This window comes from Limanda limanda, chromosome 9 (genome assembly GCF_963576545.1).
Source record: "Limanda limanda chromosome 9, fLimLim1.1, whole genome shotgun sequence".
In the NCBI taxonomy this organism is placed as follows: domain Eukaryota; kingdom Metazoa; phylum Chordata; class Actinopteri; order Pleuronectiformes; family Pleuronectidae; genus Limanda; species Limanda limanda.
Window position 1 is genome coordinate 22,699,425 of NC_083644.1, and position 16,034 is coordinate 22,715,458.

At 45.6% G+C, this 16,034-nt stretch overlaps 3 protein-coding genes across 6 annotated transcripts in view; 1 reads left to right on the forward strand and 2 right to left on the reverse strand.

Annotated features, from left to right (window-relative positions):
• Window positions 1–5,470, forward strand: part of fryl (furry homolog, like) — a 68,158-nt gene extending 62,688 nt beyond the window's left edge. For 3 of the 4 annotated variants that reach the window (XM_061077838.1, XM_061077836.1, XM_061077837.1), the window contains 4 exons: window positions 496–513; window positions 1,805–1,915; window positions 2,728–2,921; window positions 3,611–5,470. In XM_061077838.1, the coding sequence (XP_060933821.1) occupies window positions 496–513; window positions 1,805–1,915; window positions 2,728–2,921; window positions 3,611–3,851 (564 nt within the window). In that variant the 3' untranslated portion in view covers window positions 3,852–5,470. The remainder of the gene's footprint in view (window positions 1–495; window positions 514–1,804; window positions 1,916–2,727; window positions 2,922–3,610) is intronic. The other variant, XM_061077839.1, reaches the window with a different exon arrangement.
• A 1,084-nt stretch (window positions 5,471–6,554) lies between these two features.
• Window positions 6,555–8,638, reverse strand: zar1 (zygote arrest 1). Its single transcript, XM_061078768.1, has 4 exons — window positions 7,943–8,638; window positions 7,056–7,148; window positions 6,791–6,865; window positions 6,555–6,698 (listed from the first exon to the last, which is right to left on the reverse strand). Exons 1-4 carry the CDS (start codon window positions 8,636–8,638, stop codon window positions 6,555–6,557), a joined length of 1,008 nt encoding a protein of 335 aa, XP_060934751.1.
• A 917-nt stretch (window positions 8,639–9,555) lies between these two features.
• slc10a4 (solute carrier family 10 member 4) lies at window positions 9,556–11,492 on the reverse strand. Its single transcript, XM_061078815.1, has 3 exons — window positions 10,966–11,492; window positions 10,586–10,796; window positions 9,556–10,077 (listed from the first exon to the last, which is right to left on the reverse strand). The coding sequence occupies exons 1-3, from the start codon at window positions 11,490–11,492 to the stop codon at window positions 9,556–9,558; spliced, it is 1,260 nt and encodes a 419-aa protein (XP_060934798.1).
• Window positions 11,493–16,034: the final 4,542 nt, after the last annotated feature.

A 16,034-nucleotide genomic window follows, 5' to 3' on the forward strand; every position in this document is an offset into this window, starting at 1 on the left:
TTCCTCAGTGTCTTGTAGTCTTTGCATGGTCTCTCACTCCACATCCTAGACGTGTTGACACTGTCCCTCAGCTTGAGCTGCCTGCACAGATCACAGCTGCCCTCTGTGTTTTCCTCAGGTTAAAAACTGTCGTGCTCTTCTAGTCTCAAGGGCAACACTCTTTCCTCTCTGTTGCCTCTACTGTGCCATGTCTCTTTCTCTCTCTCTCTTTCTCTCTCACTCTCTCCCTCATCATACATGCTCAGTTTCTTCCGAGTAGAAGGTTTCCGGTAGCACTGAAGTGAGCTCACATGTGAGTGCTTCAGTTCCCTGAGCGTTTCCAGACCTGTGTGACAGGGAGCTGATAAACTGCTGCTCCTTGCCCGTCAGGTCACTGTGTCTCAGCTGCCATGTTACAGCTCACTAATTCTTGGTCTTTCTCCCCTTCTGTTTTGTTTGTTGATGTTTTGTGTGTGTGTGTGTGTCTTTGTGTGACCTGCTCACCTTCTTGCTTAGCAAATGGAAAATCTAGCAGTAAGTGGTTCTCATATTATAGACTCTATAATAATTCAGACGAAACACTGACCATCTCATCTCTCTGTACACACCTGTGCTGTTGACATCCACAGACCGCACTGTGCAATCATCTCCAATCTGTCTCTGCTTTGGTCCGTCATGCAACCCAGCTCCACTCCCCCCATCCACCCCATCATAATTTTATCCTCTATTGTAATACATGTTTTTTTCTGTTTCTAAATTTGGACTTTTGGATAATCTTTCTTAGGTCTATTTACTGCACTCTGATTCTCTCTGCTGACAGATGAAAATGTGTAAACTTGTATTCAGTGTAGAGTCGAGCAGTTTTCAGACATCAACACCGGAGAATGTCCGCACAATGGGGTGCGGACTTTCTCCGGAGTTTGCGTTTAACATGTGAAGAACAGAGAATTCTCCAACCTGATACACAAAGCCCCTGAGCGTTCAGGTGAGGAGTGGTGCAGCGGTAGAGGAACGATGTAATCAAGATAATATCAACACTGCCGTCGGTTCTCATCACCTAAAGCTCTTGAATCTTATCGTCTTACCAAGTTGACATTTTGGTCTGTGTTTTACGCGTATGGAACTTCTATTTCCGAGATATTTGTATTCTCTTTGTTTTTCACTTCTACGTCTGTCACATGTGAGAAACGACATCAACACGCCCACTCTCCTGCTGTATTCTCACATCGACACATTTGGACATTATCCAGAGTTTAATTCTGGCAGGAGCAACAGACTCGTACATTCAGGATCTCACAGACCGCTCCTCCAGATAATTTCAGATTATCCAGAGTTCCCTGCATGTCTGTACGCAGCTATTGTGATGATTTATTTGGGGGGTGCCGCCTAGGCAGTAGGACGGGATGGGTGGAGAGATCAAGGTGGAGATAACTTTCCTTTTGCATGTTTTTGGTTCCACTCCTATATCTGTACAAATTATCCCGATTTTTTTTTTTTCTCCCTCCATGTTCCCCTGGTTTAGTAATTACCCTCCTCTCTGGGTCAGTCACCCAGTCCCGGTGGCCCTCAGGGAGCATTACAAGTCATGCTGACACGGACACTTTTCTAATTGACTAATTCTAGTAGTGTCACCTCTCGCTCCGTGGCCTGAATCAGACAACACCTCGCTCTAGGCCGTGTTAACCCTTTCATCTACTCCCACGTCTCTAACCCAGGATACCCATCTGTCTAATCATCTGATCATCAGAATCATTTTCAGTGCAGCCCAGGAGATTATCAACCAGCTTGGGATTTTGATTCGCTTTTTTCTTCTTTCTCTCTCTAGGAGCTGGAGTTATGCCGCAGGCTGTATAAGCTGCACTTCCAGCTGTTGCTGCTCTTCCAGGCCTACTGTAAGCTCATCAGCAGGGTGGATACTATCAAGAGGGAGGCAGAGGTGAGACTAAAAAATGTTGTTGGGTGATGTATGAAAATGAGCCGGATGTGCACTAACGCATTTAGTATCTGAAGTCCATTGTACATTTAGATGTTTAAGTTTGCCTAAGAAAGGAAATGGGAAGCAGACGACTTATCTGTCTCATCTCTGTTGTCAGAGAAACAAGAACAGACAAATTGCATTACACTGCATCATGCTGAGAAAGACTTATTTTCCCCTGCCTCAGTTTCTTTTTTACATAAAAGACGGTTTAAACATTTTATTTCATATTCATCAGTTTATTCTGTGTCCTAAAATAAAAAGAGTGATATTTCATCAGCTGAAATGTAGTCATAAAAAAGTCTTAAATATTACATAATAGGTTTAAGATACATTTAAATCTGAATTATATTATCTACTATACTACTTCAACTTTATCTTCAGTTAAAGGGAAGTGTAAATTATTCTGGCACTCTGATATTCATATCAATGATACTTGTCATAGGTCTTCAATATAATTCATCATGATCTTACTTTTTTTTTATTTAACTTGTTGAAACCTGCAAACCAAACCCATTTTGAATGATACACAAGTCAATAAATTGTATTGTAAAGTCCAGTTCAGATTTTTTAGTTAAATAATCTGCTGAATCTTCTCTGCAGTCCATCGCTGTCTGGGCTGCATCTCGCTGGAGCTCTAATTAGATCAAAGTTAATGAAATCACTTCTGACTGATGTGGTCGGCTCTTTTATCCAAATTTAAACTGGGTTTCTTTCCTGGCTAGATGTTCTACTTGTGTGCAGTGCAGTGAATATGTTTGTTCTTTTTTTAGGTGACCAACATGTCTGACGAGCTCACCATCCTTGAGAGCTGTTTGAAGGAGGCAGAAACGAGACATGATACAGAGGACGATGTGTGTATGTCGGACACGGCTCAGACCAACACAGAGACGGCCATCCAGTCCCTCATCGAAACTCTGAGAGCCAGAGACTTCACGTCTGCTCTCACACAGGTCAAAACCTTTAGGTAAGACACGACGACTCTCTAATGAAGACGAGAGTCAGACTTAGAGTTGTCAGTACTGAAGTAGATTCAATGATTAGTCACAGGGCCAGAATATCTCTGAGTGCAGCTAATTGCAATATCTGTATAATCTCATGCATATCAATGCAATTTAAATACCTTTCAAAGTTTCTGAAAGTATTTGGCATTTTGGATTATGGATGATCAAACTAATGAGTTTTTTTCAGATCCCTGTCACTGAATAGATTTATGAATGAGAGAAGCACTGCTGTTGCCCCGGAAGCCTGCGCAAGAACGAGAAACTTTGTTATGATGTTTCAAGTCAACTGCTGTCAATCACATGCTAATGCTAACATAACTAATGCCATTAGCCAACTGAAGATCACAAATGTCTGACGCTGTTTAGCTCTACTGAGCGACCCTCTAGTTCCCGTGCAAATCCAGAATATAGTGCAGTCTCAGTGTAACAGAAGGGGGGAGGAAAACTCTCCCGTGACACATACTATATCCCTCCACCAAGTTTCATGGTAATCCATCCAGTAGTTATTGTGTAATCTTTCAACGATAAATGGGCCAGGGTGAAAACATAACCCCCTGGTGGAGGTGCTGGAAGACCTTTAATATAATCCAATATATCTTGTGTTTTACCAAATCCTCTCTGCACTTTCTAACCACACCCCCTATGTCCTCAGGTCTATGTGGCCCAACGACATCTTTGGCAACGAGAGCGATAATGCAATTCAGACCCTTCTGCACATCTACTTCCGTCACCAGACGCTGGGCCAGACGGGCTGCCTGGCCGTGGTGGGCCCGAGCAGGGACCAGTCTCAGGCAAGCACCCGCCTCATGGAGCTCAACCTGCAGATCCGTGAGGCTCTGAGTCAGGCCCAGGCCTGCCAGCCCCACACCACCATGGTCAGCACTGGACTGTGATTCTGTGGCACTGCAGACTAGACTGGACTTAAGTCCCCCCCCTCACTCTCTCGCCTCAGCTGTAGAGAGAGCGCCGACAGTGAGGGGCTCGGGAGGACGAGAGAGAGACTCCACCTTTAAAGGGCTAAAGGATGTGTGGGAATAACTGTGACTCTAAATATATATTATTACATGTATGAATGCTTAAAGCTAATATCTTTTTCCCAGACGAAGCCAACTTGCAAAATTCAGTTGCAATAAGTCATGTGGTGGTGTGCCTGGGAAAGAATAGGAGAGGACGCAGTGGGATGATGATCTTTTTTCTGTTTTTTTGATTTTCTTTGTTTTTCTTTTGCTGGATCTAACATGACGAGCGTATCGAGCCTCTCTGGGGGCCGGTGTATGTCAGCATGTAAGACCTGAGTCTAGAGGAGGTCTCGTATGTGTGCGTACACACCGTCTAGATTCATAAGCAAAAACAGAATAATCTTGTTTGAAAAAAAAGAGATTTTCCAAAGCATGCTTGAAAGAGAAAAGCACTGCAAGAATTATTTTTTTGAAAAATGTATTTTTTATTAGGGCTAACATCTTAGGTTGTAAATGTTAGGGTATTTAACATGTAATTGTGACCCTGCGGGAGACGTTTGCCTTCAGGGAGTGTAAAAAGAGAAATATATATCTGTTTATTGATCTGCTTTGAGAGGAGAGTCCCCTTCAACAGGTCGTCACGCAAAACTCACTCTTAAACCAAATAAGTAGCTGCCTTTAGAGACTCTTTGACTGTGTGATATATATTGGATATTCTGGTATACGCTCACACACAAATGCATATACTTGCACACAGGTGCAGACTGGCTACAACTCATTATGGAAACATAACTTATTTTACTCTGTATATATTTTAGAAAATGTATAGTGTAAAACCAGTATTTTTCCCTTGTACTTTTGTGTAATGCACTGTTCATCCGAGTAGGATGTATGTATAAAGCTAATGTGATGAGAGAAAGCCACGACCAGATTTGAGTCATTAATGATCCGCTCTGCCTTTTTGTTAACCAGTCACACAAACTTCAAAATTTCCCAAAGGCTGCGTTGGTTGGTGGTGGTCTTCTAAAAGAGGGTCAGGGCTCATTTGGGACAGGCCACCTCTGCCTTGCTGACGGGGGATGGCGTGGGAGATCTAATGTAGCCTTCATCTCCTGTTTGACCGCACCGATCCAGCCAAGCCCCTCATAAGCATTCCTGATCTGTGATCTGCCCGCACAGCGCCCTCTGAAGGGAGATTTGAGTTTGATCGCTTGGCAAAGCAGTGCTCACCCTCCACACTCTGATCCACAGCCGTCGCTGAAGCTGCGCTACGCTTCCAGGACCGGCCCTTCTTGCTGCTACTGCAGGACATTAATCTTTACCTGAATGCTTTCTGGAAATCTTGTCATGGCACATTGTAACAGTCACTGTACTCATTCCTCAGAGCTTTTTTTTCCCCCTGCTTGTCTGGTACATTTGAATGCTGTTTTTAATTATTTAATGAATATTATTTACCTGGAAGATGTTTTAATGTAGAAGTGCATTATACTTTTTTTTTCTTCACTCACATACCAGCCTTCTCTCTGGAAAAATAAAAATCTAATCATACAGTATGGACATGTTTGTATGTTGTTCCAATTGTGGAAACATGACTATCAAAATGTGTTTGTGGATTAATACAAAGGACTTGGATAGAGTACCACTCGTTCCTCTGCTAAGGCCCAACAGTCCCTTAAATTCAATCAAGCTGCACCAAATTGCAAACAAAGCTAAATGCTAATTCACAATTGAGATCTATGATTTGCACCCTGGGACCTTACATGTCAAAAAACTCCCTTTAGCACAAGGTTAGTGAGAAATACAAGGATTCCTTCTTGACACTTATATACATGGACTGCCAATTTTCAACAAATTGGTTTAGTAGTTTTTGTATCTGCTCAGCGCACATACCTCGAGCAAAAGGCCCTCAGTTATGAAAACATTTAAATTCACTAGGCCTGGATTTTTGCTTGGAGCTGCAAATTATACACTCATAAATATCCCACCTCCAAATGTATGAATTTTGGCATCAAGATCCATTGAGAAATAAATTTGAAAAGAAGTCCTGATCCAACCAAAATTAAATGAACTGCTCTTTAGGTCACCTTACAGTACCCCCCCCCCCCCCATTAATAGTTTTAGTAATGTTATGTTTGTATAATCCTGCTAATAAACCAACAAACTGAGGTGAACACCTGTGTTTGAGGGAACAGGTAGAGACCAAGGCGTCTGGATTAAAGCAGCAGAAACATGAAGTTATAGGTAATGATCAACTTGTCCATTACACTCACTGACAGAGGGCTTCAGTCTTAGTCCTATAATTTAGGTTTAGGTTAATCTTAATCTTATTTTTGTATTCAGATTACCAAGCATCCTTTAATCTGTTCCATCTCTCGCAGGTTAATGCTTCTCAGTCAGGACCTGAGTGGGTTGAGTGAACACAGCTTCAGTACAGAGTGCACGGTTGCCTTTTATTACATTTTAAAGTGTGTTCTTACCATTGATTTCATCAACAAAACGCATGAAATAAACTACTGAAACATATGCTTTACATTCAAGATGCTGTCATTGCATCTTGTAAACATGGCACTGGGCTGAAGACGGCGGCCCCACACTGGACTTGGTTCTGATGCAGAAAGGCAGAGTTCGGGGGGGCGGTCAGATGATGTACTTGAAGCTGAACGTGCTGTCGCAGGAGAGACGCTTCCCTTTGCATCTGCCGCACAAGTCCTGTCTGTGGGGCCGCTTGGGGTCCACGTGGCGCTGTGTTAATGCACAGCAGCAACGGGCTTTGTTGCAGGTCTGGGGGGAAACAAAAGGGAGGTTGGCTTGCAGTTAGTAGAGACTCGTCGTGAGCCTTTTCATTTTACACGAGGAGGAGGAGGAGGGCTTACGTGACATGTGATGTCCTCCACTCTATACGGGTTGAACTCCTTTTGGCATTTCCTACAGTACTGCTTGAAGTAAACCTGGAACACACAGGACCTCAGTTAGAACGCCTTCTCATACTGAAGCTTGAAAAACAATGGTGTCACGGGCTCCAGTACTGCACAAATCTGAAAAGGCACAAAAAGTATGTTCTAAAACCACGAGTCATGCTGGGACAACAAGCCCGACTCGGCGGGACCGGTAACGGGGGTGGTGGTTATGAGTGCTCACCTTGTTGGTGCCCTGAACGCACCACACGTAGGCACTCTCCCAACGCAGGTTACACCCTCTGCAGTGATAATATCCATACTTCTGTTCCAGGAACTGATGAGGCAAAAAGGTCAGGCACTCAAGTGTTAACGCCATTTTTAATCCACAGCCGATCCCTACAAACACCAAGGAACCATCCCACCCAGCTGGCACAGAGGAGTTTACACTGATCTTACTGGTTTGTAATGGTACATTTCACACTTCAGAATCAAATGTTCAGTCCCATTGGCAGTGAGAAAGAAACTCAACGTGACTCAACTTTATTTGACATGATTCAAGTTTTATAAATATCACAGTGAGTTATATTGGATGGCACGGCGCCACCTTTTGTCTTCCAGTCACATGACTTGCCTCGGTTGGTGGTGGTGGTGTTGGTGGAGACAGCATTGGAGATCTAATGTGGCCTGAGCTTCTCTCAGTCTAGTTTATCAGTGTGGAGCTGCTCCAAAAACACTTGTATCGAAATGGTCGACAAACTCAGAAGTGTGTCTGGTTGGGAACAATATAAACACCAGGAAACTTCCAACTTGAGCTTTGGCCTTGCATGATTTTCCAAGGAAAATTTACATGGTGATTCACATTGACATAAAAAAATAACTCCAAATTGTTTACTACCACTTCAGAGAAATTGAATTTATGGTTTTGCTTTGAAATATTCGATATTTGAGCAGGTATTAATCATGAAGCCAGTGCAGGTAGGAAGACATGAATGGCTCAAAACATCTGGGCAAAAGTTAATAAAGGGTTTGAGAACCTTTAAATGTAATTGATGTTAACTTAGGGAAACTAGGGCATGTCAGTAGTCAATTGGGAGGGTCAGAGTTTCCTCCCTTTTGAAACAAACTCACCTGGAACCGGACCCTCGCCTTGACCTTTGACCCCTCAGTAGCTGTCTGCACCTCTTCACCCTTCACCTGTCGGATCTTCTGACGCGGCTCCGGGACCTCGCCTTTCACCCCGCACTCTCCCTCCCGGCTCGGGTCGCTCGGGGTCCCGTCGGCCTCCGCCGGGGCCTCGGGCGGCTCCCCGGGGGGCTCCCCGCAGGAGGCCTCGCTGCTGTTGTTGTTCTCGTCCACCAGGAAGGAGGTGACGCTCCGGTAGGCGATGGGCGAGTACACGGCGAGGCTGCGGGGGTACCGGACCCCCCCGGCCGCCGCGGCCCTGGGGCTCCCGCCGCCGCCGGCCGGTGCCGCCGCCCCCGGCTCCTGCTGAGCCGTGCGCCGGAAGTCCCGCTTCATGGAGAGCAGGGTCCGCGGGCCGATGGAGCACTGCACCGAGGCGTCCCGCTTCGGGTTGACCTGCACCGACACATCCCGGGTGTTGGCCTTGCGGAGCCGCGGGGTGAGCTTGGGGTTGATCTGGGAGAGGATGGCCTTGAGCTGGGCGCGCTGCTGGTTGTTGAAGGCGTCCGACGCGTCGCTGTAGTGGGACAGGTAGCTTTTATACTTCCAGCCCGCCTCCTTGGCCCGGGGGTACCTGCCCGCGTACGGGTTATAGGATGAGTAGAAGTAGCTGTCGAATGGCTCGTCACCGTACGTCGCCATGTTTGTTCAACCAACCCCGGCTGCGAGGGGCCGCCACTTAAGTAGAGGGAACTCATTCCCATCAGGTCTAATCACGGACAGGTGAGGAAGTGACGTCACGTGGCAATCAGGGGTCCTGCGGTCATGGAAAACCTGGAAAAGTCCTGGAATTGTAAAATGTGTGTCCAGGCCTGGAAGAGTCATGGGAAATATAAAATCCCAAAGGTGTTGGAAAAGTCATGGACATTTTTAATATTCATATTTTCATGTCGTTAATTTTCGCTGAGTTTTAAATAATTAATATACTTTTAAAGAAATACCCTCAAAATATAAGCTAGTTAGTATGAGAGCGTATGCGTAAGGTATATTGTCTGCCTTGGAATTCTCATTGTTAGTTTAAATACCATTTTGTCACTTTTTCATGTTTACACCGAGATTTCACAAAATGTTTGGACATGGAAATTTGGTTTAAAGAAATCCATCGGTCAAAATGTGTATGAACCTTGGACACGTTTCTCTGTTCAGTCTTTATTTACTCATATACACGTGCTTATATGATGATGATGGTGATGATGATGATGATGATGATGATGATGATGGTGCACATGGTCACACTGAAATCTGAACATGAAGAGTTCTGAGTGGTTCAGTTCACACACACACAGTTTTTCAAACTGCTACATTGCATTGATGGAGTGATGATTACTTTCACTTTACAGGCAACACAACCACGTTTTGTGGGTTTTATCAGTATATCACACATGTAACATGTCAAAGTTGAAATGAAGGAAGCTTTTAACATAAAGCAGTTTATTTTTCTCAGCAGAGTCTCGTTACCCCCCCGCCCCAGTAATATCTTTGTGAATGACGGCGATAAATCCACCTGCAGGTCCTGATCTGCTCCATTCCATCTGTAGAGTGTTGATCTAATTGGTAAATTAAACAGGGGTTGGATGAGGAGGACAGGGGTCCAACATGATGGTGTTGGGGTCACTCACTGTCACTGCACCATAAGACGAGTCAAAGTCCTCGTCATCCTCAAACCTCTGGTACGTTATATCCCCCCCGTCGGCCGTGGGGTCGGGCTTGTGCAGGACCTCCTTCCTGTACATCCTGTAGGCTAGGATGAAGATGCCGGCCTCAGCAGCTTGGAACAAGGCGTACAGCAGAGGGAACATGTACATCCCTCCCATCAGCTGGGGGGGGAAGGCCAGCTTCAGGATGGCCGTGCACAGCTGCACGTTCTGGCAGCCGGTCTCCATGGAGACGGACCTGCAGCTGCTGGGCGGCAGGGAGAAGAGCTTGGCCAGGCCGTAACCTGCGGCGTAGCCACACATAGGCATCAGGATAGCCACCACGTAGACGGACGGAGGGATGGTGGAGAGCAGGTCCGGCCCCAGCATGGCTCCAGTCAGGATGAAGAGCATGATGAGGGTGACGAGCAGGGACCACAGGGAGGCCTGGAGGAACAGGACGTCAGGATGAAGGGGACACATGTTACTGCAGAAAACAGAATCACTTCCTAGGTTTCTCTCATGTTTTTGAAAGTATACTTTGTGTGTTTTTGATTAGGGCATTAAAAGGAAAAGGGGGACGTCACGTTTTGTCAAGACTTTGTTTTTTATAATTTATAACAATAAAAGTGACTTGAAATGGACTTTAAGCACGGGGCTGGACTGGGCTGTTTAAAGTTATTGACTATTGGCAGTGACGTGATCCTCCATTATGTGTGGCTTTTATCAGAAGAGAGAGGGAGGAGCTCTTCCTGACACAGAGCCTCTGATGTCACTGTTCCTGCGGTCAGCATCCCCCTCTACGTGCGACAGGCACAGAGAATTACGCACTGCGCTTTTGCGCGAAGGTAAATGACTCAGACATAAGCGACACAAAACAAATTACGACTTTAACTGATTTATAAAATGTTCAACAATTGTAAGGTAACTTTCAGACAAACTGCTCTTCAATTACCTTTAAAACAACGTCGGCCACACGCGTGTAACGGTACCTCAGCATGACTCCCAGCCCGATGGGGATGAGCGTGCTGCACAGGGTCAGGATGATGGCCCCGAAGGGCATGAGGTTCACCACAGGTGTGTTGATCCAGGCCCGGCTGTAGATCCACAGGCACAGCGGCATCAGCACCAGCGCCAGCAGCGTGGAGGAGATGGTCATGATGATGCTGTGGAGTGAGGAGCAGAGACAGAGCAAAGTTATGGATGTGATCACCGGTCATAGTGCTGGATCAATGTCAAGTGGCTGGAAATCTCTAGGTGTTACTTTACGCGCCAGTGCGTAATCGGCTGCAGAGCCTGCTGTGCGTAAAAGTGAAATGAGTCCAGCGGCTCTACCTCAGGTTCATCTCCCCGTGCACCAGCAGGGACATGATGTTGGACAGGTTTCCTCCCGGACAGCAGCCGCAGAGGAGAACAGCCATCGCTGCCACATCATCCAGAGAGAAGGCAAGAGCCAGCAGGAAGGCCACCAAGGGCATGATCACAAACTGACACACCAGGGCCAGCAGCACCCCGATGGGTCGGCGGATGTGTTCACCGAGCTGGCTCACATCCACCGTGCAGCCCAATCCCAGCATAGTGAAGCAAAGGACGAGTCCCACGATCACATTGATTCCGTGACTGAGCGGGGAATCCCAGAAGGCGGGCATCAGGTTGGGGGATTCCGTCGGCGGAGCGGCCATCAAGTCCAGTCCAGCTCCAGCGGCTGTCCTCAATGTGCTGCCTTCAAGAAGAATGGCACCACCGGCTCCTCCTGATCCAGCCGCGGCTCCATCCAAAACCCGCTTCAAAGTGTCCAGCAAGGGGAAATCTATCAAACCAGCTCTTTGGACGTCGCCAACGAACCGACTGGAGTTGTCCATGTTGGAAGAGGAGGACAGAGAGGCTCCACCGTCAGTCTGTGGCCGTAGGAGCCCGTGCGTAAAAGTGGTTCCCCTGGTGGCGCACCGTCACTGCTCACACAGAGGATCCAGGGGACAGAGGATGTGATGGTGCCATGGCACTGACACTCTTAAAGTGACTCACTGAGTCCGACTGGTGCCACGGATTGGTTCACCGACAGACGCACATCGCCGGGGGGGAGGGGGGGGGGGGGTCTCAAGCTTCAGTCAGAGTTACAACGGGCCAATCAATAACGCCCAGGCTGCCCTTTTATGCGTAACGTCGCCCGCTGGAAGGAGAAAGGTCCACAAAATATCAATCTAATTATTATATATTGACAGTTTTCAATTTTCTAAATTACACAAAGCCCATCAAAGGCTATTGAACCTCCAATATCTGTGAAGCTGTATGAAGGAGATCACGGAGACCTTTTGTGTGCCTGCAAAAAAGTGTTGTAGCTGTTCAGAATATTTTGTACATTTGTAATTCAAGTTTGTGCGGAACCATTTTCAACAGTGAGGGTTCACAAAGTCTGAGAGTTGGACTCACACTTTTGTTTTGGCGTGTGACCCGAAGTTACAGCTGTAAACCTCAGGGGTGGGTTTGATTTATGTAAGATTGACAAATTGAGCCTGAGGGCATAAGTCTTCTTTCCTGTTACAGACGTTACTGAAATTACCGAGGCTCACTAGGTTAAAACTCTCTGGTCAAAGATTGAGTTTTATACATATACATGAAAGCATTTTCTATGTTTCACAGGCTACATGTACAACCTCAGGTCCAGTTTAAGCACTGGACAGCTCCACAGAGAGCTAAACAGGATCTCCATGATGGATGTCACACTGTCTGTCACCTGCTCTTGTTCCATAGACACTTGACCAGTGAGTGGTTGTCAGTGATTGGACAATGCTGAGCCCACTGTGAGCTTGTGGAGTTTCACCAGCCTTGTAAACCTTTACTCCTGATTCCAGCAAGTTAAACAATGTGATCATTTACACTGACCACAACCCAATCAATGGCTGATCCAAGGCTTCAAGGTCTCTGCCCGACATTTTGTATCATCATTTATTTGTGAGTGTGTATGGTGGTTACCAGGGGCGTTTCTAGGATTGAAAGAAAGGGGGGGAGTGTTTGCGCCCGCCAATTTGTTTTGGGCTCATTTGGGGCTGCGGATATCCATTGATTCAGACAGTTCATAGATTGGTTCAATCAGAAATCAGATTTTTCTCTGTATCTTTGCATTCATTCAGTATAATATAACAGAAGAGACAGAATTTCAGGGTCATTGTGAAATTTGACAACATAAATATGAACTTTTCTCAAATAGAGAGAAATAATTTTCCTGCTTGTAAAGGAAAGACGGATATACTAGTTTTCATATCCGTGTCACTCCCAAATCCTAATTCTTAAAGGGACAACACACGATGGATGGAGAATCGACCTGCCAGTGTCAACTTCGGAGTTGTTTGTTGTATTATGAGCAGAAGGGAATAAGATACACAATACACAAAAATACGTTCAAATTATTTCAAAAATAGAATCCAATGCACAGGAGGTTTTAGAAAATGTAATCATGTTTCCATGGCCATAGTCATACCATTGAGAAAACATGAATGTTCAGTGCATTCCATTCCCGTTCTGAGGTAGTGAGGTCATCGGGACATTGACAGGGACGGGGGTGGTTTGGAAGCACAGGTTAATGAGCTTAGTGTTAACATAGCTCATTACAATATTCCCTTTCATTTGCCTCAAGTAAACCTAAATTTAAGCAGGTAACAATCGTTAACAACTACAGATAGCCACATTCTGTAACTACCTGTACTTACAATTTCACTCCGTGCATCATTTACTATGAGCTAAACTCCTTGGCTGTAATCCTGCTGTCTTAATGAGAGACGTTACTAAAACAGGCCTAACGACGCCCCTGGTGGCTACAAAAAGAGAGGATCACTTATCTAGGGTGGGCGTGTCACGTGTTTCCCCTGGTTTTTTTCTCCTCCTTTTCCTCCCGCCCTGGTGTACATGACGAGTGTTTACATGGAGGGTGATTTTAAAGGAGGCTGGAGTAGAAGCCTTTTGTCTCCCTCCTCCATGTGAGCTGCAGCAGTCTTCATCATCATGGCAAAGTTTATATTGTTTCTATTGAAGTAAGTTGACCTCCAGTTGGGGATCTGGTCATCCTGTTTTGTTTTTTTGTCCCTATTAGTTAAATCACTTGGGTAGTCAGGGGGACGTTCATGGGACCTACGGCCCACTGCGTTGTTGGTCCATATCTTCTAATGTTTTGTTGTTTTTGGCCGAGCCTCCACACTCCCATAGTTTAATTTGAGGACATTTGATTTCTGATGTTATAACCATTTCCCCTTTAACTGTAAGTTGAGTGGCGTCCTCCTGATGTGTTGTGGCCGTAACACCTAGCCCCTAACAGACCTCAGTAGAGTTTATCAGTGGTAAAAAAAAAGGGCCGATTTTTGATCAGGAATAATGTGGTGGATTTGTCCTTTAAGCTGGAGGTGAAGAGCTGAAAGAAGTGAATCCTGGGAGATGAGTCTGTAGTGAAGACAGCTGTTTGTTGAGCTTGAGTAAGCATAGCCTGCATGAGTAAAACTGTGCTGATCTTTATACTTGTGCAGCAAACTATGAAATTGGCCCTCCTTCCTCTTTTGTTGGCTTCACCATGAAGTGTGCGCATGATGCACCAGTCTTCCTCTAAAACATCTACAACTGTACGGTGCACGTAGAATTAATAAATGATCAGTCTGAGCAACACAATCAATCAATCAATCAATCAAATTTTATTTGTAAAGCCCATATTCACAAATCACAATTTGTCTCATAGGGCTTTAACAAGGTGTGACATCCTCTTCCTTAACCCTCAACAAGAGTAAGGAAAAACTACTAAAAACCCTTTTAACAGGTAAAAATATGTAGAAACCTCAGAGAGAGCCACATGTGAGGATCCCTCTCTCAGGACGGACAGAAGTGCAAAAGATGTCAAGTGCAGGAAAACATCATCAGGAATTTAAGTTTTTAGCAGCATCGATGAGGGTAAACATTTTTCAATACTATATGTCAAGTAGTCCTGCTGCAATCATAGTCTCTGGTCAGCAGCCAGCAAGATCACGATCCAGCATCAGGATGGGATCCACTATAGTCCACAGTCATTGTCCACTGCCGCCAGTTAGAATCCATTATCAGCCGCCAGCTCGGTCGTGGTCCACCACCATCCGATGCCAACGCGATAAAGGATCCTCCATTACCACTACGATCAGCTGGCACAATACAGAATCCACCAAACTGGATCCACCATTGCGACCTCTGATGCGCGATCCACAATCATAATCCATGGTGCGGCCACAGCTGTGGCCCTGCATCTGCGGGCGCTAAGGCACAGAAACTCCGGGAAAGGGGTCAAGTTAGTAACATGTACTGATCAGATAAGAATTACCTTGATGTGATAGGGATGGAGAAAAGGAAGGAGAAGCTGGAAAGAGAAGCTCCGTGTGTCATGTGTCATAAATTCCCTTTGCGTCTTAGCGTCATCAGGGGTTTTTGCCATGTAATCAATGATACAGGCCGAACTTTAGGGTACACTGAGGCTCAAGGTAAATCTGACTGGCTACTGGTTTGTATGGTAGTACGATGAAAACCATGTGGCCCACTCACGTGACATGACTAATTGTGTGTCAACCTGAGAGGGTTGTCATGACTTGAAGAAATGCTTTGAGATTGGAAACGCTCTCGTTGCTGAAGTGGCAAGTAAAACAAACACATTAATGGAGATGCTGAGAGGTTGCATGTTCTGTTTTACAAAGAGTTAATGGCCATGGGAAGCAATGAGACATCCAATGCCTAAGTATCATGCTTCAGTTCAACTGAACAGCTAACAGTAAACATGTTAACACAATCAAAGGGCATTAAAACGTTTCTCGTGGAGTCCAATGTCAGCTGTGTTACGAGCTGGTGACGCCGATCACAGAAAACCTCTGAGGACCAGACCGTCTCATTTCAGTTCGGCCTTCCTGGTCTATGTTACCCATGAGGGAGGCCGTCTTTGTGGGCATTGTGCTACATTAGAAAAAGTAATAATGTTTGAATAAAATAATGTTTCTGGTACCTTTTATATGTGGATTTGTGTGGCGCGAATATCATGCGTCACAGTTCACCAAAGTTGAATACCATGTGAATTGATCTGTCACGGGATGAATCTTTTATCCGCCCCTTTGTTTCATAGATTGGAAGTTAACAGGAGGTGAAGATTCACCACAGGACCCTTGGCGTGTGGGCCAGGGCCCTCGAACAGCCAGGGTTTGTGATGTCACCAACCAAAGAAACCAATCCAATGAATTGTGTGTGAGGGGCTCAGTGGCTGGAAAAGCTCCTGAACTGCAGGTGAGATGCGAATGTGGAGAGATGTCAGGCTGTGGTGGAGTCACATTAGCATATTCATATATCCCAGTATGGAAATGGAGGTGTGGAGCTATATCTAAGCCATTTAAGGCCCATGGGTGGAATTTGTTCAT